The 25,658-nt window shown below is 37.3% G+C and overlaps 1 protein-coding gene across 10 annotated transcripts in view; it reads right to left on the bottom strand.

Moving 5' to 3' along the window:
* The window catches only part of Chd9 (chromodomain helicase DNA binding protein 9), a 219,135-nt gene that overhangs the window by 38,505 nt on the left and 154,972 nt on the right, over window positions 1-25,658 (bottom strand). For all 10 annotated transcript variants that reach the window (XM_050143929.1, XM_050143928.1, XM_050143923.1 and 7 more), the window contains 12 exons: window positions 21,978-22,154; window positions 18,900-19,043; window positions 18,532-18,787; window positions 17,486-17,696; window positions 15,431-15,626; window positions 12,551-12,718; window positions 11,771-11,950; window positions 9,838-9,948; window positions 7,858-8,054; window positions 7,250-7,449; window positions 5,105-5,264; window positions 4,375-4,464 (listed from right to left, as the gene is read on the bottom strand). In XM_050143929.1, coding sequence (XP_049999886.1) covers window positions 4,375-4,464; window positions 5,105-5,264; window positions 7,250-7,449; window positions 7,858-8,054; window positions 9,838-9,948; window positions 11,771-11,950; window positions 12,551-12,718; window positions 15,431-15,626; window positions 17,486-17,696; window positions 18,532-18,787; window positions 18,900-19,043; window positions 21,978-22,154 — 2,090 coding nt within the window. The remainder of the gene's footprint in view (window positions 1-4,374; window positions 4,465-5,104; window positions 5,265-7,249; window positions 7,450-7,857; window positions 8,055-9,837; window positions 9,949-11,770; window positions 11,951-12,550; window positions 12,719-15,430; window positions 15,627-17,485; window positions 17,697-18,531; window positions 18,788-18,899; window positions 19,044-21,977; window positions 22,155-25,658) is intronic.

Here is a 25,658-nt window from a genome sequence, read left to right as displayed (position 1 = left end):
CAATTCTGAATCCTCTCAGCCTCTGTGCCATAGTGCTTCCCCTCCTCCCCTGGGAACCAAGGACCTAACAGCTACACTCGCACGTTACTCAGTTCCTGAACAATTACCCATATACGTATGTTTTGGTTCGGTCCCCTGGGAAACGGGGTCAAAATGACCTCTTACCTCATCTGATCTGGCAACAGCTCTCCAGTCAATTATTGGTAATAGCCTTTTCGAATAAGCCAATCAGAATAGTCAAAGAACAACCCAACCCCCCTTGCTTCTGTGGCCCCTTTAAAAGTAGACTGTACCAGCTATTTGAGGTCCCTCGGCTTCCCGAATGCTGGGGGACCCTGTCATGACAGAATTAATAAAATCCTCATGCTTTTGCATCGGCTGTGGTGTGTGAGATAGTCTCTGGGGGCGACTCCTCCTCGGTGTTTGGACGCTAGAGTCCAACATTTTCTGTCTTTAAAAATCATTTGATGTTCTTACATAAGGACTTCTTGAAGTTCCTCAGGTTAAATCCTTCATTCAAATAACTAAAATGAATGAAAATGGATGCCCCCTAGCTTTGTAAAGAGGTATCTGCAGTAGTTTATGAACAATGACATGATATGTTACTAGTAGAACATGTGCCCCAACAAGACGGGGAGAGATGGAAAGAGAGTCAGTCCACACCAACTACGGAAAAGGAGGGCCGAACAGAAAAAATGAAAAAAAGAGAATATTCTAAGCAAGAATAATCAATGCTGGGACCTGTGAGAAATGTAGTTTTGAAGTAAGAAAGAGATGAAGACATGAGATAGAGATCTGAATGCATGAAGACAGAAATAGAACATAAGCCACCAAGATGAAAACCCCCAAATAATTAAAGCTAAGTGCTATGTAATAGTTAAACTTAATATCAAGTTGATGTGCTCTAGAATGACCCAGGAGAAGAGCCTGTGTGGGATTATTTTGACTAAGTTAAGAGAGGGGAAGACCTACTCACTGTTAGTGACACCATTCCCTGTGCTTGGATCCTACACTGTATAGAAGAAAGTGAGCTAAACACAGATGTTCAATATTTTCTGCTTCTGGGCTGAAAATGTAACATTGTCAGCTCCATCAAGTTCCTGTTGTCCTCTCTGACATGATGAATATACTTTTTAAAAGAAGTCTAAGTTGGGCTTAGACTTTTATCCCTTTAATCCCAGCACTCAGGAGGCAGAGTTCAAGGTCAGCCTGGTCTACAAAGCAAGTTCCAGGACAGCCAAGGCTATACAGAGAAACCCTGTCTAGAAAAAGGAAAAAAAGAAAGAAAGAAAGAGAGAAAGAAAGAAAGAAAGAAAGAAAGAAAGAAAGAAAGAAAGAAAGAAAGAAAGAGTGAGTCTGAAATCAAAGAGCACTAATATGGTAGAAGAGATACTGGGTTCAAAGGTGATGCATTTGGTGTACAAATTTAAATTTAAGATGAGGGAGATATAAACTTGATAAAATCCAAAGAGAAGTAGATTTATTTTTAAATGGGAAAGTAAAGGAATAATCAATGGAACAGTGGCTACGAAAATAAAAGTAGATCAGTCATAGGCCAAAGGAAAAGAGACAATTAGTTAATAAATATTTATCGAGTACTTAGTATTTTAAGATTTACAGTTCCATCTGGGTAAGGGGAGTGCTGGGAACTGAACCTAGGGCCTCATGTATTAGGCAAGCGCTCTACAGCAAACTATAACCACAGCCAAAGAAGATAATGGATGAGAATGCAATGATCAATAAAACAGCAACTTAAATTGCAATGGAAGAAAAAGTTTTGAACAGTAAAAAAATCAAGAGGCATTAAAATGAAGTAGCGAATGACTAGAAGGCTGTTTTAGATGATATGGACAGGAAGGCCTACTTGAGAGGGTAACAGTGAACTGAATTTGAATGACATGAATGGAGAATTCTTTTAACTTTATGTGTATGGGTGCTTTGCCTGCGTGTATGTCTACATACCACTTATGCACTCTTGGTGGCCAGAAGAAGGTGTCAGCTCCCCTGGAACTGGAGTTGCAGAGTGCTGTGAGCTGCTAAGCAAAGGCTAGAATCTAACCTTGGGTCTTCTGAAGAACAGACAGTGCACTTAATTGCTGAGCAAACTCTCCAGTCACGTGAATGGACAGTTCTTTGGGAGATCTGGACAAAGCATATTTGGACCAGAACAACACAGTATAAGCTTGACCTGTTGGATGAACAGAAACAACAGAGTGGCTGGAACACTAAGTAAGGGACAGAGCAAAAGAAGAAAGAGAATTATGTAGGGTTATTTTAGGTTATCTGGAACTCAAATTCTGTTTTAAGAAGACATTTTGAAGAGACATGCCACTGCTTTATGAAAAATCATTCTATCTGCTGTTTGAAGGACAGAGTGTAGAGAGTTTTCTGGAGGCAAGGATGATCAATTATTAGGTCTCAGCAGATTTAAACAGAGAATTGAGGCTAGGCGAGGAGAATGAAGGTGCTCACACTTGGCATGTTTTTCATTGAGCCAATGGGTTCTCCTTCATGAGAATGAGGGAAGGATACCCAAGAATCATACCATGGCAATATGTGATACGTTCAGTATGATGGAGCAGTCTTACATATGAAAATGGAAGGAAAGAATTGGTGGGTATAGGAAGTAGCATGGATACCTATTGAAGAAAATATTTTAAGAAGTAAATAAAGAAATACAGACTTGGTGGCTATGCTATAAACATTGATTAGATTGATTAGAGTAGGCTGATGAAAAGTGCAAAGAAAGAAGTAGAAACAGAAAACAGGAGTCTGTCAAGAAGGGAATCATTAAAATGGAGCAGAACGATACATATTATGAAAGTTATTTTCCTTTTTACGTTAAGTGAGTAAAATGGGCATGTTTACGCACGAGAGAAAAGGGAAGAAGGGGAAAAGAGAAAGAAAATGACTCAGGAAAGGAAGATTACTACAGGAGTAATGTTCTTAAATGAACAGAAGAGATGTGCTTCAAGGCAATTAATTAGCAAAGGAGGTGCATTTTTACTGTTGCCTGAGGGGCAAATAGGTAGACATGGACGCAAGTAGCTCTTGACTGTTTTTCTATGAAATATGTCACAATGTCTTTATTAGACATTGTTGGTTAATTGGAAGGTTTTGGGACACAGGTAGAAATAAATCCTCTTAAAAAGGAAGAAAAGAAATTTACTAGCCAAAGTTGTTAAATAGTCTGTACTTCACTTCATTTGATGTTGAATATGCATGGATTTGAAGTAAATCCATTCCCCCATTACATGATGTTTTTTTCCTAGTCATGTTTAGCTCCTTAGAATAAGGTAAGAAATAGATTAAACTGAAGTTACAATGGGTATTTGATACAGAGGGATAGGCAAGCAGTGAGGTTAAAGAATTCAGCTAATGTCCTGGAGAATAAAACTGAATAATGAGGAAAGGGGGAGCATGACAAGGTAATGTCTAGTGAATGAATGGTAAGAAGATGCTGTGATGAGGTTCAGGTCATAATGACAAACACCCAAGTGTTAGGGAGCTGAAAGGTCAAAAGTCACACTGAGTGGGGAAGCAGGAGCAAGTCTACAAGTGGACATGTGATAGGGAGAAAGTTGAGACTGTACGACAGAAACAGGTAAGGGCCCAGGAGACCAAGGTGTGGCTAGGGTCTCATGTGGCTGTTGTATTAGAAGAAAACAAGAAAAGAATGAGTTCAAGAAAGCTAAATTTTCTATTTGTTGGCAGAAAGGTGAGTTTACTTCTACTTAATGGCTTGCTTACATTTAGTTCCTGAAAATAAGGGGCCGAACAGGCAGTTAGGGTGTGTACAAGTCTAAAACAGATGCTGCAGAGAACAGAGGAGAAACTAAAGCACACGTAGTCAAGGGGAAATCCCTACTGGATTCTTATCCACGCAGCAAAGCACAGTCTCACTTCTGTTCAGTGATACCATAAACTGATTAAGGATGAATATTCATTTTTTCTTTTTCAGTGCCTGAGTGTACTCAGAATTGGTCCTGGGCTCATAGAGGTGTGGATGGATGGGTGGTAAAACACTTGCCTAGGATGCACAAGCGACCTGGGTTTGACCCCAACAACACAAATAAAACAAAATAATCCAGGCCTTTTCCTGAAGAAATGAATGAATCACTCACTATTTCATGCATGTCTATCTGAATGGCATCTTGGCTACATACAAATCTTTAAATTACTATTACCACTCCTGTTGTTGCATTTTATAACAGAGCCAAGGATGAGAGTAACAGAAGAAAGGCAAGGGTCGATTCTCTGTGGCAAGGGAATTGATCTCCATTGAAGGAAAGAGCCACTTACTATGCAATTTTCTTTCATTGTATGGTTTTTATTTTATTGCGTTACTGGAAAGTAAACAAAAATTTAAGTTACCTTGCATCAACTCCATCAAATACTTTTTGACACTCATTTCCAATGACTTCTTGCTTTAGATAGTAAAGCATCCTTACACGAAGCAAAACTCTAAAATAAAATAAAGAAAAGGAGACAAAGATATTAGTCACTAAAGAAAAGAACATTTTTTATTTTGTTTTGTTTGTTTGTTTGAGAAAGGAGTGTATGTAGCTTTGGCTTGCCTGGAGCTCACTGAGTAGAATGTGCGTGCCTTGAACTCGTGGATGAATTCTCTTGCATTACCTTCCAAGCAGCAGAGTATAGGCATATTTATCCCCTTGCTTATATAGAGTCTTTCAATAATAGAGTAATAGTTATATATGGTTAAATAACTCTCATTACTGATGATACACAAAAGATCCTGCAAAATCTTCACAGCACGCCTTTAATCCCAGCACTTGGGAGCAGAGGCAGGCGGACCTCTGTGAGTTCAAGGCCAGCCTGGTCTACAAGAGCTAGTTCCAGGACAGGCTCCAAAGCTACAGAAAAACCCTGTCTCGAAAAAAAAAAATTCTGCACAGTGGTCACTATTTACTGCACAGGAAGAGAGGAGTTTATCTGGAGATTAGGTATATTTGATGGTAAAAATATATAAGATGTTTCATGATGGCTCGAAGATACCATTTGAAGTTAACAATCTCAGACCATACCATCACTAGACTGGAAGGTGACTGTTTAGAGAGCGGGTTCTCCACCGCCCACCACCTACTTGTTGCAATGGTGCTTTACATGCTTCTTGTAGCCTTCGTCCTGAAGGAGCTGCTCAGGATTATACTTCCGAAGCCACTCTGCTTTCTGTATATCAAAGGAGCTTGTCTGCGTCTTTACTTTCTTCCCCTTCCGGCCCCTTGGCACAGGAGCTGAGAGGCCTGTTAAGATGAAGGTACACATGAAAGAACTTGTATAAAAAGCTATGATTTGGAAGATTTTTCCAATAAAAGAAATTGCTAGAGACTTTCCGGGGTCACTGAAGGTTACGGAGGTCTTTAGCACCTTAATGGCAATAGAACTGACAATAACACATCAAATACAAGTCAGGATGGTTTTATAAAAATTAAGTCAAATTTCACAAATGAGGCAATACTTTATCCCAAATTACAATATTTATGCTGGATTCCTTTGGCTTTGTAACCTATCCCCCTCTTTAGTTATCAGAAATGTATCTGTCCTTTGGCATTTCAGAATTTGCTTTATTAATAACATGGAATGGTCTAACCTTAGGAGAGCTAAAGTCATTTTTATGCTCTTGAGAGTTTTACTATGAATTTCTTTAAAGAAGAAAAGGCATCACTGTTCATGCTGACCATGTGCCACATTTGCTAAGTTTTCCAGGAAAGGGAATCAACCACATCTGAAGCTTACACAGTCGTCTCCGGCCTAATGCACTCATCTACCCCAGAAACCACAACACTGGAACCGAGGCTGGCTCCTTGCTTATTATCAAAACATATTCTTAGGAAATGTTTTGTTCTATAGAGCTGAGCAAGCTTAATACTTCACATTTCCTCCTTTATTTAATGCATGGTTTTTAGGGAAAACATAATCATATTTCTGTGATTCTTTCACCTTTACCTAAAGGATAGTTCTTCAAATTAATTAATTTGTCTCTCTACTGACCACTTCATCCAAAACAAATGCTTGTTGTGGTGCTACCTTGGAAGTGTCAACGGTTACAGCACTACTTTGCAGTGCCTATTAAACCTGTAGCCATTTAATTAATTAAATCTAAAGTCTATGTCTGTCTACCTAGTTAGAATGTAAGGTGGAGGAGCTCAGTGATCTTCTCTATTTCTTTTTATAATGTGTACACTGGCCAAGAACATACCAGACAATCAATAAATATTTTGTGATTTGAAAGAACAAAACTATAAAATAACTTTAAAAGCACAGTCATTTTTCATTCTTATAGAAAATGTAATCATTTTATGGTCAAAATTTATTTTATTCTGAAATGTACATTCTGTTAGCAAAGCTGTAGAGAAAAATTCTTGCAAAAACCACTGATAATACTGCAAACTCGTCACTTTGAACAGCAAACTACTTATGTGTCATATAATTTATCAGATCTACACAAAGACTATATTTAAAATACTAATGATGCAAATACCTTCAGTGGAGGGAGATTACCCACATGCATGAGAAGGGGTATACAGAGCTTCTTACTGACAAGTTCAACAGTGTCAGACTGGAGCCAGAAGGCCCATCACTAAAGAAGATGCAAGGCAAATTATCAAACACCCAGACCATGGAATACTAAGAAAAAGCTGGATACAAGCCACATGGCCTTATTGTGACATATTGTGAGGCCATCAGTGTGCAAAGTGATACAAATTTAACAGGAATATGGAAAAGCCCCAAATCCATAATACTGGCATTTTCTAAAGCTTGATTTTTGACTGTAAAGGTTGTTTTTTAATACTATCTGTAGGGGCTGGAGAGATGGTTAAGAGCATTGCCTGCTCTTCCAAAGGTCCTGAGTTCAATTCCCAGCAACCACATGGTGGCTCACAACCATCTGTAATGAGGTCTGGTGCCCTCTTCTGGCCTGCAGGGATACACACAGACAGAACATTGTATACATAATAAATAAATAAATATTTAAAAAAAATACTATCTGTATTACTTTGAAATTTTAGACAAAAGTACATTAAGTATTATTTATACAAGAAGACTTTTTTTTTAAGGGTTTCTCCATAGCTTTTGGTTCCTGTCCTAGAACTAGCTCTTGTAGACCAGGCTGGTCTCGAACTCACAGAGATCCGCCTGCCTCTGCCTCCCAAGTGCTGGGATTAAAGGCGTGCTCCACCACCGCCCGGCACAAGAAGACTTTTTTAAAGGAAAGAAATATACTTGCCTAAATGATTTTGTAGCTCACGTGTCTGGCCATCTTCAGTGGGGGTGATGAGATCCCATATAAAGCCTTTAATTTTCTCATCACCTCGATAATGAACTAGGCAATAAGCCAAAAGAGCTCGGCAAATGATTTCTACGTCATGTTCATTCAGCTGCCGTTTAAAACGCCCATGAGACAAAATCTCTCTCCATCGGCCCCACCTGGTTAAAAAAGGAACAGTCACAGTAACATTTACTTAAGTCTGAGCAAAAGAAAAAAAAAAAAAGTCACGCATAAAAGCCAGGAAAAAGAAAAGAATTTGTCATCATAAAGATTTACTAAAGGTTTCTCTTGTATACAGAGCAAAGAGGCAAAGAAGAGTAACTTTCAATCTATCTTACTCTGTGACAGAGATACTATTGCTTTGAATTACTGAGTGTGCAGATTTCAACAAGGAACTTGACATTAGTGATTCACTCAAATAGTGTAAATACAGAAGATTATATATGCTAAACACAGATTTGGGATAATTAAAAAAATGTTATTGATTTTAATAAGATGATTGAAAATAGTATATATTTAAGTTTATATATAATTGTTTATAACAAATAATAAAAATAACATTTTACCCATAAACCAGCAGGTTTTTCTCAACTCTAAAGCATTCAGTTCTTCCATAGCCACTGGACCGCTCACAGGGTCTCCGGAGTTTGGGTTTTTCTTCTCCTTCACTTTCAGCTTCAGATAACTCAGCCAATTCATCTTTTGTGGCACTAAAGGGTCTGGTTTGCTTCCTAATTCTTGGGGTGTCGATAACTAAACTGTTCTGTAAAAGTTAATGTTATAATTAGGAAAGGTACTTTAACAATTTATTTACAGTAAAACTATTTTCACTTTTTAAATTATAGAAACACAAATAGTAGTAGAAAGACAAAATAAGTAACAGACCTACTATTCTATCAAGTCAACTGAAGATACCTTCTTTTAAAACTGTTATGATACATATACAGTTTTCTGACATTACATTCATGGAATAAAAACAATTGGTATTTTCTGGGATTAGTAAAAATATTACTGACTTTACAGTAACTGTTCTGGTGGGAGTTCCATCCCAAGCCCCCTCCCCCATCGCTCTCCAAGCCATGCTGCGTCTCAGAAAGCTCGCCAAATGATGACCCCAACCCCAGAGATGCTCAAGGTCACTCCAACAGGGTATTTAAACTGGCCCCCGGAAAACAGACACGTGGTTTTATGGTCTCACTTAACTGTCTCCTCTCTGGGGGTTTGGGAGCATTTTATCTATTAAACCTGGGCTTTTTCTAATTGGGTCTGATTTGATCTCATTTGGATTGATGCATAGGCAGAGGGCCTTTGGGAGTAGAAAATTTTCAATAACCAAAATATATTTTTTAGACTCAATTTCAACTTCACGATTTGTTTACTAAAACAGATAACTTAAATTTGGATTACTTTCAACTTTAGAAAAAATGCTGAAGTAAATGTTTTTTAAAGCAAATGAATAGGAATTGAGATACTGGTCAAATGAAAATATTTTGAAGAACTAGAAACATAATTACTTCTGTACAGAATAATTATACCAATATATTAAAAAGGCAAAGCAGTGTCTCAGTCCCTCATGACCAATTCAGCTTAACTCATTCAATCAAATCCTGTGTTTGCCTCTAATATAGGTACTGTTGATACAAACATCAGTAATATAGTTTCTGCTTAAAAGGAATCCAAAACTTTGGCAGTCAAATAAATATGTTAAAAATAAATACTATTCAGGATATGTTTTACAAAATAAGAAGAGTACAAAAGATGACTGGAAGTTAAAGTATAAAGAATTAGAATTTTGCAAGATAGTCACTATCATGACAAGAAAGGAAACAAGGGGCGGGAAATACCATCAGAAACTTAGGAAAGCCCTAGAGCAGAAAAGGATACACAGAAGCAGAGGAAGTCAGGTTCAGAGACAGTACACTGTACTTAAAGAATACATGTGTAATGATGTGATCGCTTGTTACACAGCAATCTTTGCTAAATTTCTCTGGTATAAAGTTAATAGTTTTGCTTATCTAATTAACATATTTTAGAGAGTTTACATTGAGAACACAGAAATATCCTCTTTGTTTTTTATTAAAAATTTATTTATTTATGTATTTTATGTATATAAAAGTGTCATGCACTCCTGTACGGCAGAAGAAGGAATCTAGTTCCATCTTAGCTGGCTGTGCCCACCACGTGGTTGCTGAAACCAGCACCTCTGGGAGAGTTGAGCCGTCTCTCCAGATGTGTCATCTTTCCAGCCCCACTTGTTTCCTTAATCCACTAATTTTAAAATTAGTATCATAGTGAATTAGGAATGATGTTACATTCCCCTCATTTCTTCTTCATTTATTAATTGGAATTTTTATAAGGAAGAATTGTCTTTTTTCCTTTTCCCTAGTTTTTTTTCTTCTTCATTTTTTTCCAAATGATTTGTATTTGAATAATGTTTCAGGTATTTTAAGTTCTTGATGAATTTCCATATAACAGAAATATTAACTTTCATATGTACGTCTACCACCAATAGTTACCAGTATGATAGCACTTTCATAAATACTTACCCTGCCACTGATGGCATCTATATCTATTTCTGCTTTTTTAGCCCATTTTTGCCAGAAGTTCGGATCATCTAAGGAAATATCTGTCCGGTTTCCAGATGCTACAAAACTTGCCTGAAATATATAATAGCAAGTTGTTAAAATACTTAAGACACTAAAAAGACCTTTGAAAATAAACTATCATCTCTTTGCATTTACTGTGCACAAAATTTGAATTTAGCATACATACAAACACTGAAGACATGTTCCAATACAGTGGCCTTAAATATAACAGCATTTGTTCAAAGCAAATGTTTCTAAAGCCAACACAGACTATAGTTTAGGAGCAGAAAAAAGTAAGTTACTATTGTGGGTTAATTTGATAGTTTTTAATAAACAAGGATAATAATTTCTTTTTGGTAGGAAATGACATAAGACAGAGGCATACTTAATAAAATACTATAGGAGGATTAAAAAATTATGGTAGAATTAGCCAGCTGTGGTAGCACATGCCTTTAAATCCCAGCACTCGGGAGGCAGAGGCAGAGGCAGGCTATCTCTGTAAGTTTTCGGCCAGCCTGGTCTACAAAGTGAGTTCCAGGATAGCCAGGGCTAAGTAAGAGAGCCCTATCGCAAAGAAACAAATAAGAAACCCAAAAAACAAAAACAAAAAAAGACAAAGAAGCAGCAGCAGCAACAACAGCAGCAATTATGATAGAATTTAATTTATGGACTGGCAAGGTAGCACTTTGCTCCCCCTTTAGCAAATAAGTAATTAAAATTTTAAATTACATATTTGTGTTTGTGTGCTACATGTATGCAGTATGTGTTTGTGGGCTACAACAGAGTATGCACATGTGGTGTCAGAGGTCCGTTATCTTTATCTTATGTGCATTGGTGCTTTGCCTGCATGTATGTCTGGGTGAAGCTGTCAGGTCCCCTGGGAGTGGAGCTACAGACAGCTGTGAGCCACCATGTGGGTGTGGGGAATTGAACCCAGGTCCTCTGGAAGAGCAGCCAGTGTTCTGGAGCTCTGAGTCATCTCCCAGCCCCCTTCTATTTATTTTGAGATAGGTGTGCTCCTTTTACACAGAGTTCACTGATTAGCTAGGCAGGCTGACCAGGTAGCTTCAGGCTCGTCTTGTGCTAAGGAAGAACAGCAGACACATTCAGTCTCATGAACTGAGCAACTCCTAGATTTTGGACCTTCCATTCATATGCTGCCACTGTTAGAATAGCTGGTGCACAGGATCTAAGTGACGCTAATAAATTATATATATATTACTCTAGGGCAGTGCTTCTCAACCCTCCTAGTGCTATGACCCTTTATTTTGGCTCATCCTCAAGTTGCGGTGTCCCCAGTCATAAAATTATTTCATTGCCACTTTATAACTGTAATTTTGCTACTAAATATCTGATATGTAGAATTTCTGATATGTAATCCCCAAAAAGTTGAGAACCGCTGCTCTACAGAACCCTGATAGACCCTCACTGTGTGTTACTGTAAGAAGGAACCAAACCAAAGAAATTTTGAATAAAATTTCTATTTTGAATATGAGTCAAATAAATTTTAAGTTCCCAGGACTTCCCTGGGTAACTGACATCACTGCCATCCTGGTTAGGAAGTTGAGACATAAATAGAGGCAAGCAACCCTGTCACACTCAAGTAAACGAACCAACGAAAACAAGATAAGTGTACCACATAGGGAAATATTCCTAGGAAAGAAAGTCCCATATCCCTGAATCCTGATTGGTAGAAAATATAATTGTAACTTGGCACAGATGTTTGTGGTTTTCAGGCTTACTACATAATGCTTGGGGCAGGGGGGTGCAGTTCAGCTCCAGGTCTGTTTGGTGACCGTGATTGATTGATCAGTAGCAGCTTGATTACAATAAATTTTGTTTTCTGCATTTACTTGGTGTGTGAGTTGTCTCCAAGCAGACCCCATAATATTACCTTAGCAAATGTTGATCCACGTCCTTCTGATTCAATTGTGATAGTTTTCGTTCGACGGAGTAAAATCTGGTCAATATCTTCTTCACAGAACTTAGAGCCTTCATCTTCCTCCTCCATAATGGCTCCATATGCACCTCTTCGAAGCAGGTCTTCTATTTCCTTTTTGGAAAGCTGCTGAATCTAAATAGAAAAAAAAAAAGGTAAATCTAAGAGTTACAGTATTTTAAAGGTCACAAAATATGGAAACTACCCCAATGAACACTAAAAACATGCAGTGTCTTATTATGGGCTTGGGCCACACACGAGAAAGAATTCCCTAGGATAATATATTGAAGTTACTATTTTTTGCTGTTTTAAAAATATAAACTACCACCTGACTAAAATGGTTTCAATTAAATCAATGCCCAAAGGCCAAGCAATTTCCATTTTAGTACTAGGATTCTATAGTAAGCAAAATATTTAGGACAAAACAACAAAAAACAAACAAACCCACAATCCATAATATGTAACAAGACCAAAGCCAATGTTAGAAGCTGGTAATTAAATTTTTAACAACTGAAAATCTTCCTGAATTCTAGTAAGTTAAGCATCATACAGATGTCTCAGAAGGTAGTAAACATGCCTGTCTTGGAAAGATTCTTATGGTCCAGCAGTTGTTCTGAAGCTACTTACACAGAAGAAAAGGACTCAAAAGTACCAGCTAAGCATGTCTCCATTGTGAAGATGACCTTGTGCACAAACGTGAAGGAGACAGTGAGAGTAAGACAAAACTGTACTTACGCCACTGACAGTGCCGTCTCTTCCGCTCATGCTTTGTAACACAGCTTTGTCTAGGCCCAGTTTCAAGCTGGCTCGGTCAAACATCTCTCTCTCATACGAGTTACGAGTTACTAATCTGTAGACTTTAACTGCTTTGTTCTGCCCAATTCTGTGACAACGAGCTTGGGCCTAAAGAAAATGAAAAGTTACAAATTATCTTTCACAAAATGCATGTGACAGTAAACTATATACATAAAACAAGAAAGCATATGAATAGTTTTTGATATGATGAAAAATAATCCCACAATTGAAGGTAAATTAGGTTTTAAAATTGTATTTATAAATCATTTAACGGTTATTATATTTTTAAGTTAAGTTAGATCAATCAAGATATTTAGTTGTGCCGGGCGGTGGTGGCGCACGCCTTTAATCCCAGCACTTGGGAGGCAGAGGCAGGCAGATCTCTGTGAGTTCGAGACCAGCCTGGTCTACAAGAGCTAGTTCCAGGACAGGCTCCAANAGAAACCCTGTCTCGAAAAACCAAAAAAAAAAAAAAAAAAAAAAAAAAGATATTTAGTTGTCTGTGTGTATGTTATGTGGGCAAGTGTGTGCAAAAGCACAAGTATAAAGGTCAGAGGATAACTTTTGGGAGTTGGTTCTCTCCTACTATGTGGGTCCTGGAGATTAAATCAGGCTGTTAAGCTTGGAAGCAAGAGCCTTTATCCACTGAGCCATCTTCCAGCCTGGATTATTGTATTTTAATGGGGATGTTATTTGGCCACCCTTATTAGAAATCCAAAATCCTAGCTGAGTGTGGCAGTTCACATCTATAATCTCTGCCTTTGGGAGGTCAGTCTGAGCTACATAGTAAGTTTAAATCAGTCTGACCACAGTAAGACAAACACTACCCTCACCCCCACTGCCGAAACAAAAATCAAAACAAAACAAAACAAAAACCAAATATCAAAATAAACAAAAAAATCATACTGGGTATGTTGGCATCTGCCTTTGATTCCAACAGTTGGGAAGCAGAAGCAGGAGAACTTCTGTGAGCTTTAAAGACAGTCTACTTAGTGATTTCCAGGCCGACCAGGGACACACAGTGAAACCTTGTGACTCCAAGTAAAATAACATAAAATATTCAAAATGACAATAAATAAAAATTATAACAATAAATTTAATAAAATTTGAAATTTTCTGAGTACAAATATGATACAGTAAATGGGAGAGATATTATTATGTAGTCCATAAAGGTAGATACTGTGTCCTATTATGGAATAATCTTTTTGTACACTGTGAGGATGCGTCTTTGCAAAGGTGCCTTCTGGTTGGTTTAATAAATGTGAAATAGCCAATAGCTAGGCAGGTAGAAGTTAGGTGGAACTTGTGAAAATAAAGAGAGCCTGGGAAAGGAGGGAAGAGTCCCAAATAGAGGTAGTAGAAGCAGGAAATAAACATGCTGTGATGAAAAAATGTATTGCCATGTGGTAGAAATATGAATTAATTTAAGTTGTAAGAACTAGTTAGTAACAAGCCTAAGCAATCAGCTGAGCATTTATAATTAATAATAAGTCTCTGTGTGGCTATTTGGAAGTGAGCTAGCAGGACAGAAAACCCTGCCTACAGTTTCCTTCAATGCATGCATATATTGCACCACGTACGTGCCCAGAGCCCTCAGATGCCAGAAGAGAGCACCAGCTCCCCTGGACTAGTACAACATGGATGACAGAAATTAAACACAGGTGCTCTGCAAAAACAGCCAGTGATCTTGACTACTGAGCTGTCCCCCACCTCCAATTACACTTAACATTCGTTTCTAGGAAGTCCATAGAAAGCTTAAATTTCAAGCCCTCGTTATCTACAGCATTTTGAACATGGATTTATTATGGCTCAATTTCACAAATACTGTATGATGCTTGCATTACATTAGCACAAACGTACCTTATATAAAAGGAAATGAAATTCTAACATTTTAATTTTATCATGAGTAAGCTACAGTTAGAAGTAGAGCTTAAGTTTCTTACGTTTATAGGATGCATTGGGGAGGCAGTGAGTGAACTCAGGCCTAGGACATCACCTTTTATAAGAAACCATTCTTCCACTGAGCTAGGTGACCATGACCCATACATTATTTTTGCCCCATATATTATTTTATTGTTTTGTTTTGTTTCTAAAGTTTTTTGAGACTGTGTTTCTGCATAGCCCTGGCTGCCCTAGAACTCACTCTGCAGACCAAGCTGGTCTCAAACTCAGAGATATGCCTTCCTCTGCCTCCCGAGTGCTGGGATTAAAGGGGTGTACCACTATGTGGTTTTTCTTTTTTTCTTTTTCTTTTTGAGGCAATTCTCACTATTTAGGCTTGGCTGGCCTGGAGCTGACTATATAGACCAAGGTAACCTCAAATTCAGAGATTTGCCTGCTTTGGCCTCAGGAGTGTTGGGATTCAATCATGCATGGCTTACCCCCATATTTTAAAGAACACAAATATTATGTTCAATTATTCATAGATTTTCATAAGTCAGTAAGAAACACTAAGAAGTATATTTTATTATCACTAAGTGATAACTAAAATAGTTTTACTATGTACTGCTGTTTCTTAAAGAAACACATGTTAGCCGGGAGGTGGTGGCACACACCTTTAATCCCAGCACTTGGGAGGCAGAGGCAGGCAGATCTCTGTGAGTTCAAGGCCAGCCTGGTTTACAAGAGCTAGTTCCAGGATAGCCTCCAAAGCTACAGAGAAACCCTGTCTCAAAAAAAAAAAAAAAAAAAAAGAAAAAAAAAAGAAAAAAGAAACAGATGTTAATCCGCCTATATAAAAACAAAAGATGAAAATCACTAAGAAAAGTAGCATGAATTTTTTTAAAAATTACATTCTTTGTTAGTCAAGAAATTTATTACCTGGAGGTCATTTTGAGGATTCCAATCAGAATCAAAAATTATGCATGTATCAGCTGCAGTTAAGTTGATGCCCAGACCACCAGCTCGGGTACACAGGAGAAAAACAAATCGATCTGAGTCAGGTTTACTAAATCGATCTATAGCTGCTTGTCGAAGATTTCCTCTGACTCTCCCATCAATTCGTTCATATAAATATCTATTTAAGTGAAAACCAGAAAGTTTAAATGTTGAATACAGTGAAACTTAAGATATGGTCTATCAATGGCAAAGTCAGCGTCCCTGTACCACACTATGATTATGCTATAAAATTAAGAAACAGCATCATAAAAAATACTTTCTACATTTGAAACACAAGGAAACATAAAGATACTCTGAGAGGACTACACAAGAAGCTGTAAATGTCCCCATGGCATCCCCTCAGCTGACACAGCACGTCTGTGGAGGACAAGCTGGAATGCTGTACAAATCTGTAGTCATTACACCAAGCAATAATTTTAAAATCTGTTATCCTTCCCTATCTAACATTCAATTTTTAAAAAACAATTTATTTTTATTTCATGTGCATTGGTATTTTGCCTACATATACTCAGATCTTGGAGTTGCAGACAGCTGTAAGCTGCCATGTGGATGCTGGACCCCAAACACAGGTCCTCGGTAAGAAGAGCCAGAGCTCTCAACCACTGAGCCATCTCTCCCTAACATTCAATTTTTTACTGCAAGACATCAAATACACATCATTTCATAAGCTATCACAGAAATTTAAATAGTATTCACTTGTCATACTTTCTTTGGTTCTTCCTACATATTTTTTAGATTTTTAGTACAAAACAAAGCAGGATTTCTAATGTTACTTGTAGTTTAACAAAACAAAAACAAAACCCTAGGGTTTTCCATGAAATTCATCATTAGACATATTTGAAATCTGTTTGCACAGATTTATCTCCTCATAAGTTCTTTATACAAGGTAATCAAGAAAATGTCATTATGAGGGGCTAGAGAGATGGCCCTGTGGTTAAGTGATCTTGTTGCTTTTTGAGAAGACTGAGGTTCAATTCTCAGCAGTCACACCCACATCAGGTGGCTCACAACAGCCTCTACTTCCAGTGCCATGGTATCTGACTCCCTCTGGCCTCCTTGGGCACCTGCACACATGTGGTGCACATAAACTCACACAGACACAGATAAATACACATGAATAATAAATAAATATTCAAAAAAAAGAAAACAAAGATTTTTTAAGGACCATATTGTGATACAATAATCTTCTTGGTATAAAATCGAGAGCAATACACATTTTAATGAGTTCACAGAAGTGGAAATACTGCTCACAAATGCAGGGTCTCAGGTTTAAACCACAGTACTGCAAAGGAGAAAAAAGAGTCATAATGGAGCTTAGAAGATTTTCTCAGTTGGAAAAGTGCTTGCTAAAAACATCTGAGGACTTGAGCTTCGATCCCCAGTATCCTAGTAAAAGTGATATCCAGGAACAGTAGGATGTATCTGTGATCAGGGCTAGGAGGAGGAGATAGGAGGATCCTTGGGCTCACAAGCCAGTAATTTTAGACAATCAGTGAGTTCCAGGTATCAACACAAACACACACATACATCACATATATAATATGCACACACTGCACAAAGTAGCAATAAAAATGAACTACATAATCATATAACATGAAAAAATATAAACCTTTTCTAAGGTAAAGTGATAAAAATCTTTCATACTAAAATCATCAGTTAAAATTTCTGATTTCCTTTTATAATATATTGATATGAGATTAAATTTTTAACAATCTCATAAAATATCCAAAGTGTGTTTTATTTATTTATGTAAATATTGACTAAGTTAATTCAATATTGTATTATTGTCACGAACCAAAACCGGAAATGGAATAACAAATTCATATTAAAGAAGCCATAAAAGATAAAAATATAAACACACTTTATAAAGCATAAGAACAATTTACAAGTTCTAATTTTACCAACAAAATAAAACAGAAATAAAAACATTACACTAAAGTTTATGAATCAGGTGAAATAAACAATATAATTCCGTACCTTTTATGGATGAGATAGTCTTCCAGGATGTCAAGGCAGCGTACCATCTGAGAGAAGATAAGTACTTTATGGCCTCCTGCTTTCATTTTGGGCAGTAACTTATCAATAAGGACCAATTTACCAGCAGACTGGATCATTGCTTGCAGATGAAAATCAGAAGCAGATGGATTGTATGTATCTCGAAATTCTCCAAGTATTTTCTCCTCAGCACCTATAAAAGAAAGATGGAATAATACGAGCAATGAAAAATTTCAGGTGATTTCCAGCTGGTTTAAATGAGAATTGGTGCTCTTCTATACTTCGGTAATATACAACATTCTAGTGGCAACTATATTGTTTTTAATAGAATTATTTAAATTTGTGTCAAACCTCCCACAATATAACAATGTTAATTTCACTGAAGATACAGAGAATATCTCGGAATCTTTTGAAGTCTTTATGTAGATTTTTGTTTGCTGAATAGTAAATGAGCATGCCTAGGAAAGACTGACTAAAACCATGGGCCTGCAGGGTGCAGTGGCTCATGGAAACCTGAAGCAAAAAGACTGCTTGTGCATTTGTCCCAGCCAGGTATTACCCAGCAAGACCTGACCTCCTATCCCACCCCAAATCACCCCAAAACTAAACCAAACAAAAAAGAAAGAATAAAAGTCAAAGTCAAAATAAAGCAAAAGAACTTCAGTCCTAACCCAAGGAAATAAATGCACACACTTTTAAACATGCATTTATATAACCAAACATACATACACACACATATTCACATACTTTTTGGGGGGAGGGGGTCTGAGACAGGATTTCTCTACATAGCCCAAGCTGTCCTGGAACTCTAAGGAATTCTCTAAGATAAACTGAATTCTTAATCTTGTGACATGTGCTCAAAATAGACTACAGCCAAGTCACACTGCCTCTGACACGCAGACACTTGCCAGCCCTCAGAACAGCATAAGAAAGTGATAACATGGGCAGCTGCAAGTGGGGCGCTTCGCTTCTTAACTGAGTGCTATCTGCTGCAAAGGAATATGTCTGTTGCAACTCCTTTTAGATACCTTTGATAAGATATGGATGATTACAGCATTTCCTGAGCTCCATCATGGTGTTGACTAAGTTAGGTACATTAGTTTGTCCGGCTCCTTTGGATAAAAAGGAGAAGTTCTTCTCTAAAATAGCCCTATAGTATTTCTTTTGAATGTTGGTAAGCTCTACTTCAATAATTGTCTCTTCCTTAGGTGCCAATTTCTTTTCCACATCTTCTTTTAATCGCCTCAGCATCATTGGTTTAAGGATAGCCTGGAGTTTTTGTACCTGAGTAAAAGCATGATAGAAATGATAAAATACCAGTATATATTCAATTATCCATAGAAAGTAATTATAGCAAAGGATTTGATGTGCTTATTTAAAAAACACAATAGAATACCTGTTCCTCTGTTTTCAGATCTCCAAATTCTTGCATAAATGTTGACTCAGAAGGAAACCTTAAAGGTTCAAGAAAGTGAAGAAGGCTGAACAGTTCTTCAACTGTATTTTGGAGAGGAGTGCCAGTCAATAGCACCTTGTGCTCCTACAGAAAATAAGAACAATTGAGAAAACACCTTAGTACTAAAAGTAAATAAAAGCTGACAGAAGAAATCACATGTTCACTGAAATACTAGCAATTAGTTTCTGACTATAATATTCACAAATTGATTCCAATGCAACAATTTCCTCAAAATATTCAGCAACAATAACCCAATCAATTAAAAAAACATTGTCAATCTTGCAATTTATCATTATCTATGTTATTTTTACTATTCATGCCTATAAAAATTCTAACCATTTGAAGAACCATATTTTAGGTGTTTTTAAGAACAAAAATGTTTCTAATCTACATGGGAAGTAGAAATAGACAAGATCTCCTGAGTAAATTGCGAGCGTGGGGATCATCGGAGATGGTAGAAGGGGAATGGAGGAGGAAGGGAGAGGAGTGGAGAAAAATATATAGCTCAATAAAAACAATAAATTAAAAAATTGCAAAAAAAAGAAAATAAAAGAACAAAAAGGTTATTTGTCTCTTTGTACTTGACATCAGTGTGAGAACAGGATCAAAGGAAGTTCATTTTTATAACCTGGTTATGGATATTCAATTCTTCACAGGAAATTTGTTGAATCACTGAAGTTTTATAATCCAAATAAGTAAATGGCTGACTAGATTATGCTTTCAACTATAGAACTCCCTCAAATTTTAAGGGAAAAACATAATTATTTAAAATTTGATTTGATAATAATTTTAAATTCCACATGTATATATTCATATCTCCAAAAAAAAATCTAATAAGAATAGGTCTCAAAAGGCAGACCAATTTTACATTTTGCAAAAATGTAAATATCAGAAGAGTTGAACTGCCTGTCCACATACATAAGGGAAAAAAGGGCACATTAACTTTTACTGTATGTGGTTCCTGCTCACTTAAGCATTGACGTACTAATTATGTGGCAGTAATTAAAAATAAAAATGTTTCAAACATTTGCATCTAGAAGAAGCAAATATGCAGGCAATAATATAATGTTAAGATCCTCTATTATTGGGCTGGAGAGATGGCTCAGTGGTTAAGAGCACTGACTGCTCTTCCAGAAGTCCTGAGTTCAATTCCCAGCAACCACATGGTGGCTCACAGCCATCTATAATGAGATCTGGCGCCCCCTTCTGGCATACGGGCACACATGGAAGGAATGCTGTACACATAATAAATAAACGCCATGAACACGAAGAGTAGTGTGTTGGGCTGGTGAGATGACTCAGGGGGTGACAGAGTTTGTGGTCAAGTTTGTCGGCCTGAGTGTGACCCCCAGAGTCCCCCACAGTGGAACTCCTCCATGTTGTCCTCTGACTCTATGTGTGTGCCATGAAGAAAAATAGGCTTGAGTTTTTATTTTTTTTTTTATCGTAAATGACAGGAAAAATTTAGTGAAAGGCTTCTTTTTAAATTATTTCTTTTATTTTTTGAGATTAAGCATCATTTCTCCATTCCTTTTCCTCTCTGCAAACCCTACACATGCCTCCCATGCTCTTGCTCAGGCTGTACAATGCTACTAGTGTGCACGCTTTCAGAGCTGATGACTGGTACTGGATAACCAACTGCTACCTTCTTCCCTGGAGGAGACTCTTTCTTCTTCCTGAGCATTCCTTAGTTGCCTGTGGTTCTTTGTGTGAGGTTAAGGTAGTCATGTTGGTATGATTTGATCAGTGTAGATTCTGACGTTATTAGGAGATACAGTTTTACAGCAAACTCCCTGTTCCTCTGGCTCTTACAATTTTTTCAACCCCCGCCCCCTTCACTATGATCCCAAAGCCTCAGATTCAGGATTTCTACTGTAGATGTATCTCTGGGGCTTGGTTCCAAAACACTGCATTTTGTTTGGATGCGGTTTTCTGTAAAGGTTTCCATCTCTTGAAAAGAGAAGTTTCTTTGATGTGGAGTAAGAAATAGCTTTTTAATTAAGGAATTTAAGGCTTGAAATTTTGTGGTCTTATCTCCACATTTTCTTCTTTTCATTTTTATTTTATGTGTGGGTGTTTTACCTGAATGTATGTGTGCCACATGTAGGCCTGGTGCTACAAAGGCTAGAATAGGATGTAGGATGCCCTAGAGCTGGAGTTACTGATGGTTGTGAGGCCATTGTAGATGCTGTTAACTGAACCCGGGTCCTCTGTGAGACTAACATGTGCTCGTAACTGTTGAGACATATTCCCAGGCTCTCTTTTAATTTTTATAATTAAATTTAAAATTAAATCTGATCTTAGAAAGTGGTATGGTTGGTCTGCTCTTCCAGAGGATCGAGGTTCAATTCCCAGCATCCATTTGGCAGCTCACAACTGTCTGTAACTCCAAAACCTAACACTTCACACAGACGTACAGGCAGGCAAAACACCAATGCAAATAAAATAATAAAAAATAAATTATTAAGGGCTGGAGAGATGGCTCAGTGGCTCAACTGGCTGCTCTTCCAGAGGTCCTGAGTCCAATTCCCAGCAACCACATGCTGGCTCACAGTCATCTATAGTGGGATCTGATGCCATTTTCAGGCAAAAGTTCAAGAGAGAACACACACACACACACACACACACACACATATATATATATATATATATATATAAAATAAATAAATAAGTCTTAAAAAAAAAGAAAGTGGTATGGTTTTATAACATGCTAATTAAGGCTAAATAAACAAAATATCTAAATTTGCAACATAGGGTTGCAAAAATACCAATTCTATGCCAAATGGTGGCAGCACATGCCATTAATCCCAGAACTTGGGAGGCAGAGGCAGGTGGATCTTTGTGAGTTCCAGGATAGCCAGAACGACACAGAGAAACTCTGTTTTGAAAATCAAAAAAAAAAAGAAACCCACAATTCTATAAAATTTGAAAATGATATGATATTTTAGCACTAGTTTTGAATCTTCATGTTCCTTCTAGTTAGTAAACCAAGTCAAAATGATACTTTGAGTTACTTACCAGATTCATAAGTTTCAGACCCTCCAGGAGTTTACAATTTTTATTTTTTAATCTGTGTGCTTCATCAATAATCACACACCGCCATTCAATTGCATTAAGTTCTCCACAGCCCCCAAGAATCATTTCAAAGGTAGTGATGATGGCTTGGAATCGGTAAGCTCCTCGAATGATACGTCCCTAGAAATTACCAAATACAATAAATACACTGGTAGAATGTCTTAATTTCACTTTTGATTCCTATTAAATGGCATAAAATATATTAATAACATTTTTACAAACTACTTTTCATTGACATTTTTACATGTGCAGACACTTGAGAGTTTCATTATTTAAAATATATTAGATAGCTGTTTAATAACATTGTCAAAACCCATAATTATGGGGTTGGAAGACGAGCCCAGTCAATGAGCACGTGCTCTACAAGCTTGAAAATAATCAGAGGTCAATTCCTAGCACCTATGTAAAAAGTCAGCTCAGTGAGCTCAGTGTGGCTGCACCACACAGGAGTAATCAGGAAGAGGCTTGGGGGCAGGAGTCCAAGGAATCTAGCCTAACTGAGATCCGGGACAAAGAGAAACCCTATCTTCAAGGGTGGATAAAGTTCCTGGGGGGATGACACCCAAGGTTATGCTCCAGCTTTCACAGGCCATGTACTTACACATGTACATATGTACACACACATACACACACACGTTGTAAGACAATCTTTTTGTACACTGTATGAAGATGTGTCTGCTTGTCACCTGCCTAAGGCATCTTCTGACTGGTTTCATAAAGAGTTGTATGGCCAATAACTAGAGAGATGATAGGCAGGACTTCCAGAGAGAGAGAGAGGAACTCAGGGGAAGAATCAGAGAGGCTGAGATTTGCCAGCAAGACATGGAGGAAGTCAGGTGTACAGTATGGAGGAGAGGTAATGAGTCATGTGCCAGAACACAGATTAATATAAATGGGTTAATTTAAGTTATAAGCGCTAATTGGGAACAACCCTAAGCCAAGGCCAAGCTTTCATAATTAATAGTAAGTCTCCATGTAGTTATTTGAGAGATGGCAGTCCAAAGAAAGACCTATTACATACACACAGCATGCCTACATATGTGTATTATTTAAGCATATATCCAAGTAAGTATATTCCAGTAAAATGTCTCAAGAAAAGAACTGAGGCCAAAAGCTGGGTTGTGATGGTGCATGTCTTTGATCTCTGCACTCAGAAGGCAGAGGCATGCAGATCTCTGAGTTAAGAGTGAGTTCAAGGACAGCTAGGGCTACACAAAGAAATCCAGTCTGGAAAAACACAAAAACAACCAAACAAACAAACTAAAAAAGAATTTGAGGACAGGTGTGGTGGCATACATCTTCAGTCCCAGCATGGAGAAGACAAGCTATCTTCTGTGGGTTAGAAGCCAGCCTGGTCTACATGAGTCTCAGATAATCTAGGGCTCCACAGTAAGACTGTCTCAGGGGTAAGGAGGGGTGAGGAGATTCTAATTCAACTTAAAAACTGAGCATTATGGGCTGGAGGGATGGCTCAGTGGTTAAGAGCATTGCCTGCTCTTCCAAAGGTCCTGAGTTCAATTCCCGGCAACCACATGGTGGCTCACAGCCATCTGGAATGAGGTCTGGTGCCCTCTTCTAGCTGCAGACATACACACAGACAGAACATTGTATACATAATAAATAAATAAATAAATAAATAAATACAAAAAAAAACCTCTGAGCATTATAAAATTTGGCCAAGGAGATTTCAGTCCTAAAGTTTAGTTTACACCTATGAATTCATATTTACAAAGCCAAGCAAATAATGAATACCATAATAGCCATTTAAATAATTCAGAGAATACTTATTATCTTGTTCTAATTTCTGGAGATATAAGGTAAGTAAAATAAAGTATTATCCAAGTGGAACCTACATGGTTCTAATATAGGACACTCCTAATAAGAAAAGCAGTAAGCATTGTGACATACAACAAGGGTATGGAATAAGAGTATGATCACTGCAACCTTACACACGATAACTGAGAGATGATACATAAGCCAAGACCTGTGTTGATATCTAGAAATCTGGCAGACAATGAATCCCTGGTAAAAGTAGCCAGCACAAAGGGCCTAAAGTATCCATGGAAATATTCAGGTGACAGCAAGAAGGACAGGGTTGCTGAAAGCCGTGAAGGAAAGTGAGGGTGAAGGGCAGAGGCCGAAGCATCTGGAAACTGACAGGAAGGCCTTATTCACAAGGAGAAGCGGATTTGATGAGAACAGGAGTTTGTGGCTGCGGAAGTAAAATGGTCTGAAGATGCCAAGGGCAGGGTCACAGGGACCATTCAAACAAGTGTTGTTAGAAGTGGCCAGGTCTGACGAATCTTCTTAAGTTACAAGTGTGGAATGAGACATGGAGAAAACTTAAAACTTTACTCTAGAGCAGTGGTTCTCAACCTCTGGGCAACTACCCCACGGGGGGTACATATCAGATAGCATGCATATCATATGTTTACTTTATAATTCATAAGAGTAGCAAAATTAAGTTATGAAGTATCAGCAAAATAATTTTAGGTTCACCAGAATATGAGGAACTATATTAAAGGGTCGCAGCATTAGAAAGGTTGAGAACCACTGATCTAAAGCTTTGGCTTGAACAGCTGGACTGTAGAGCTCCTGTTCACTAGCATAGGGAAGCTAATGATTGTGGTATTGTACATGGTAAGTTTGAAATATGCATAAATTATATGCAAGTGGAGATGTTAACTAGCATGCTATAAAATAGCACCAAGTCTAAGAACCTGATAATCCTAAGAGAAATTTAGACACAAACACATAAGCATTAATAGAAGGAAGTTAAGAATTGGTTTGTTTGCAGTTTATCTCATGCTGGTCTTTCACACTGTCCACTCCTACATTAGACCACAGCTCCAGTAGAGTATTTCTACCACAGGTACAAAGTACAAACTCATGGCATTTACCAGGCTATGAAAACAGGATATATATTATAACCAGGGCTCTTGGGTCTGATTAATAACAGTTTTGCTATATTCTTTTATTATAATCCACATAATTCCTTTATGACTCATTTCATTCAATAAGAAGCTAATTTAATAAAATCTATGTTACAAGGTTACAATTATAAAGATTAAGTAAAAGAATATATGCAAATTGTTTCAAAAATCATTTGGTACACAGAAATAGTTGTTTATAGGTATTATTTCCTTATGTTACTCTTTCCCAAGTAAAATATTTAACAAGTCTTTGCAAGTACCATAGTTTTTAGGTCATTTAAAAACAGAAAGAAATATTCAACTAATTTATTAAAATATATTCAAGAGACTTAACTCTAAGAGTTGTATCTGTATGTACTTTATAGTACAGATATACTTTATATACTATACTTTATAGTTCAATATAAGTCATTTTGAAATTAAAAATCTCTTCAGCTAATATTTTGAAAACTTTAACATTAACCATAAAATATAATGTTTGACATATAGCATTCAGTTTACAATACATCAAGAATCTCTTGGCTTTGGACTATATACTAAACTTTGATACCTGTATTAAAGGTACAGCTTAGACCAAAAAAAAAAAAAAAAAAATCCAAAACCACTTAATGTGTCACAATTTTAGTTGTTTTCTTAAAAGTGAATTCAGAAGGCAGGTATGAGAGCAGATGCCTGGAATCCCAGGACTTGG

Source organism: Alexandromys fortis, unplaced genomic scaffold (genome assembly GCF_014885135.2).
Source record: "Alexandromys fortis isolate MF-2015 unplaced genomic scaffold, M_Fortis_MF-2015_v1.1 scaffold_1, whole genome shotgun sequence".
Taxonomy (NCBI): Eukaryota; Metazoa; Chordata; class Mammalia; order Rodentia; family Cricetidae; genus Alexandromys; species Alexandromys fortis.
Note: the sequence above shows the minus strand (reverse complement) of the source record. Positions and strands in the feature narration are given on the sequence as shown.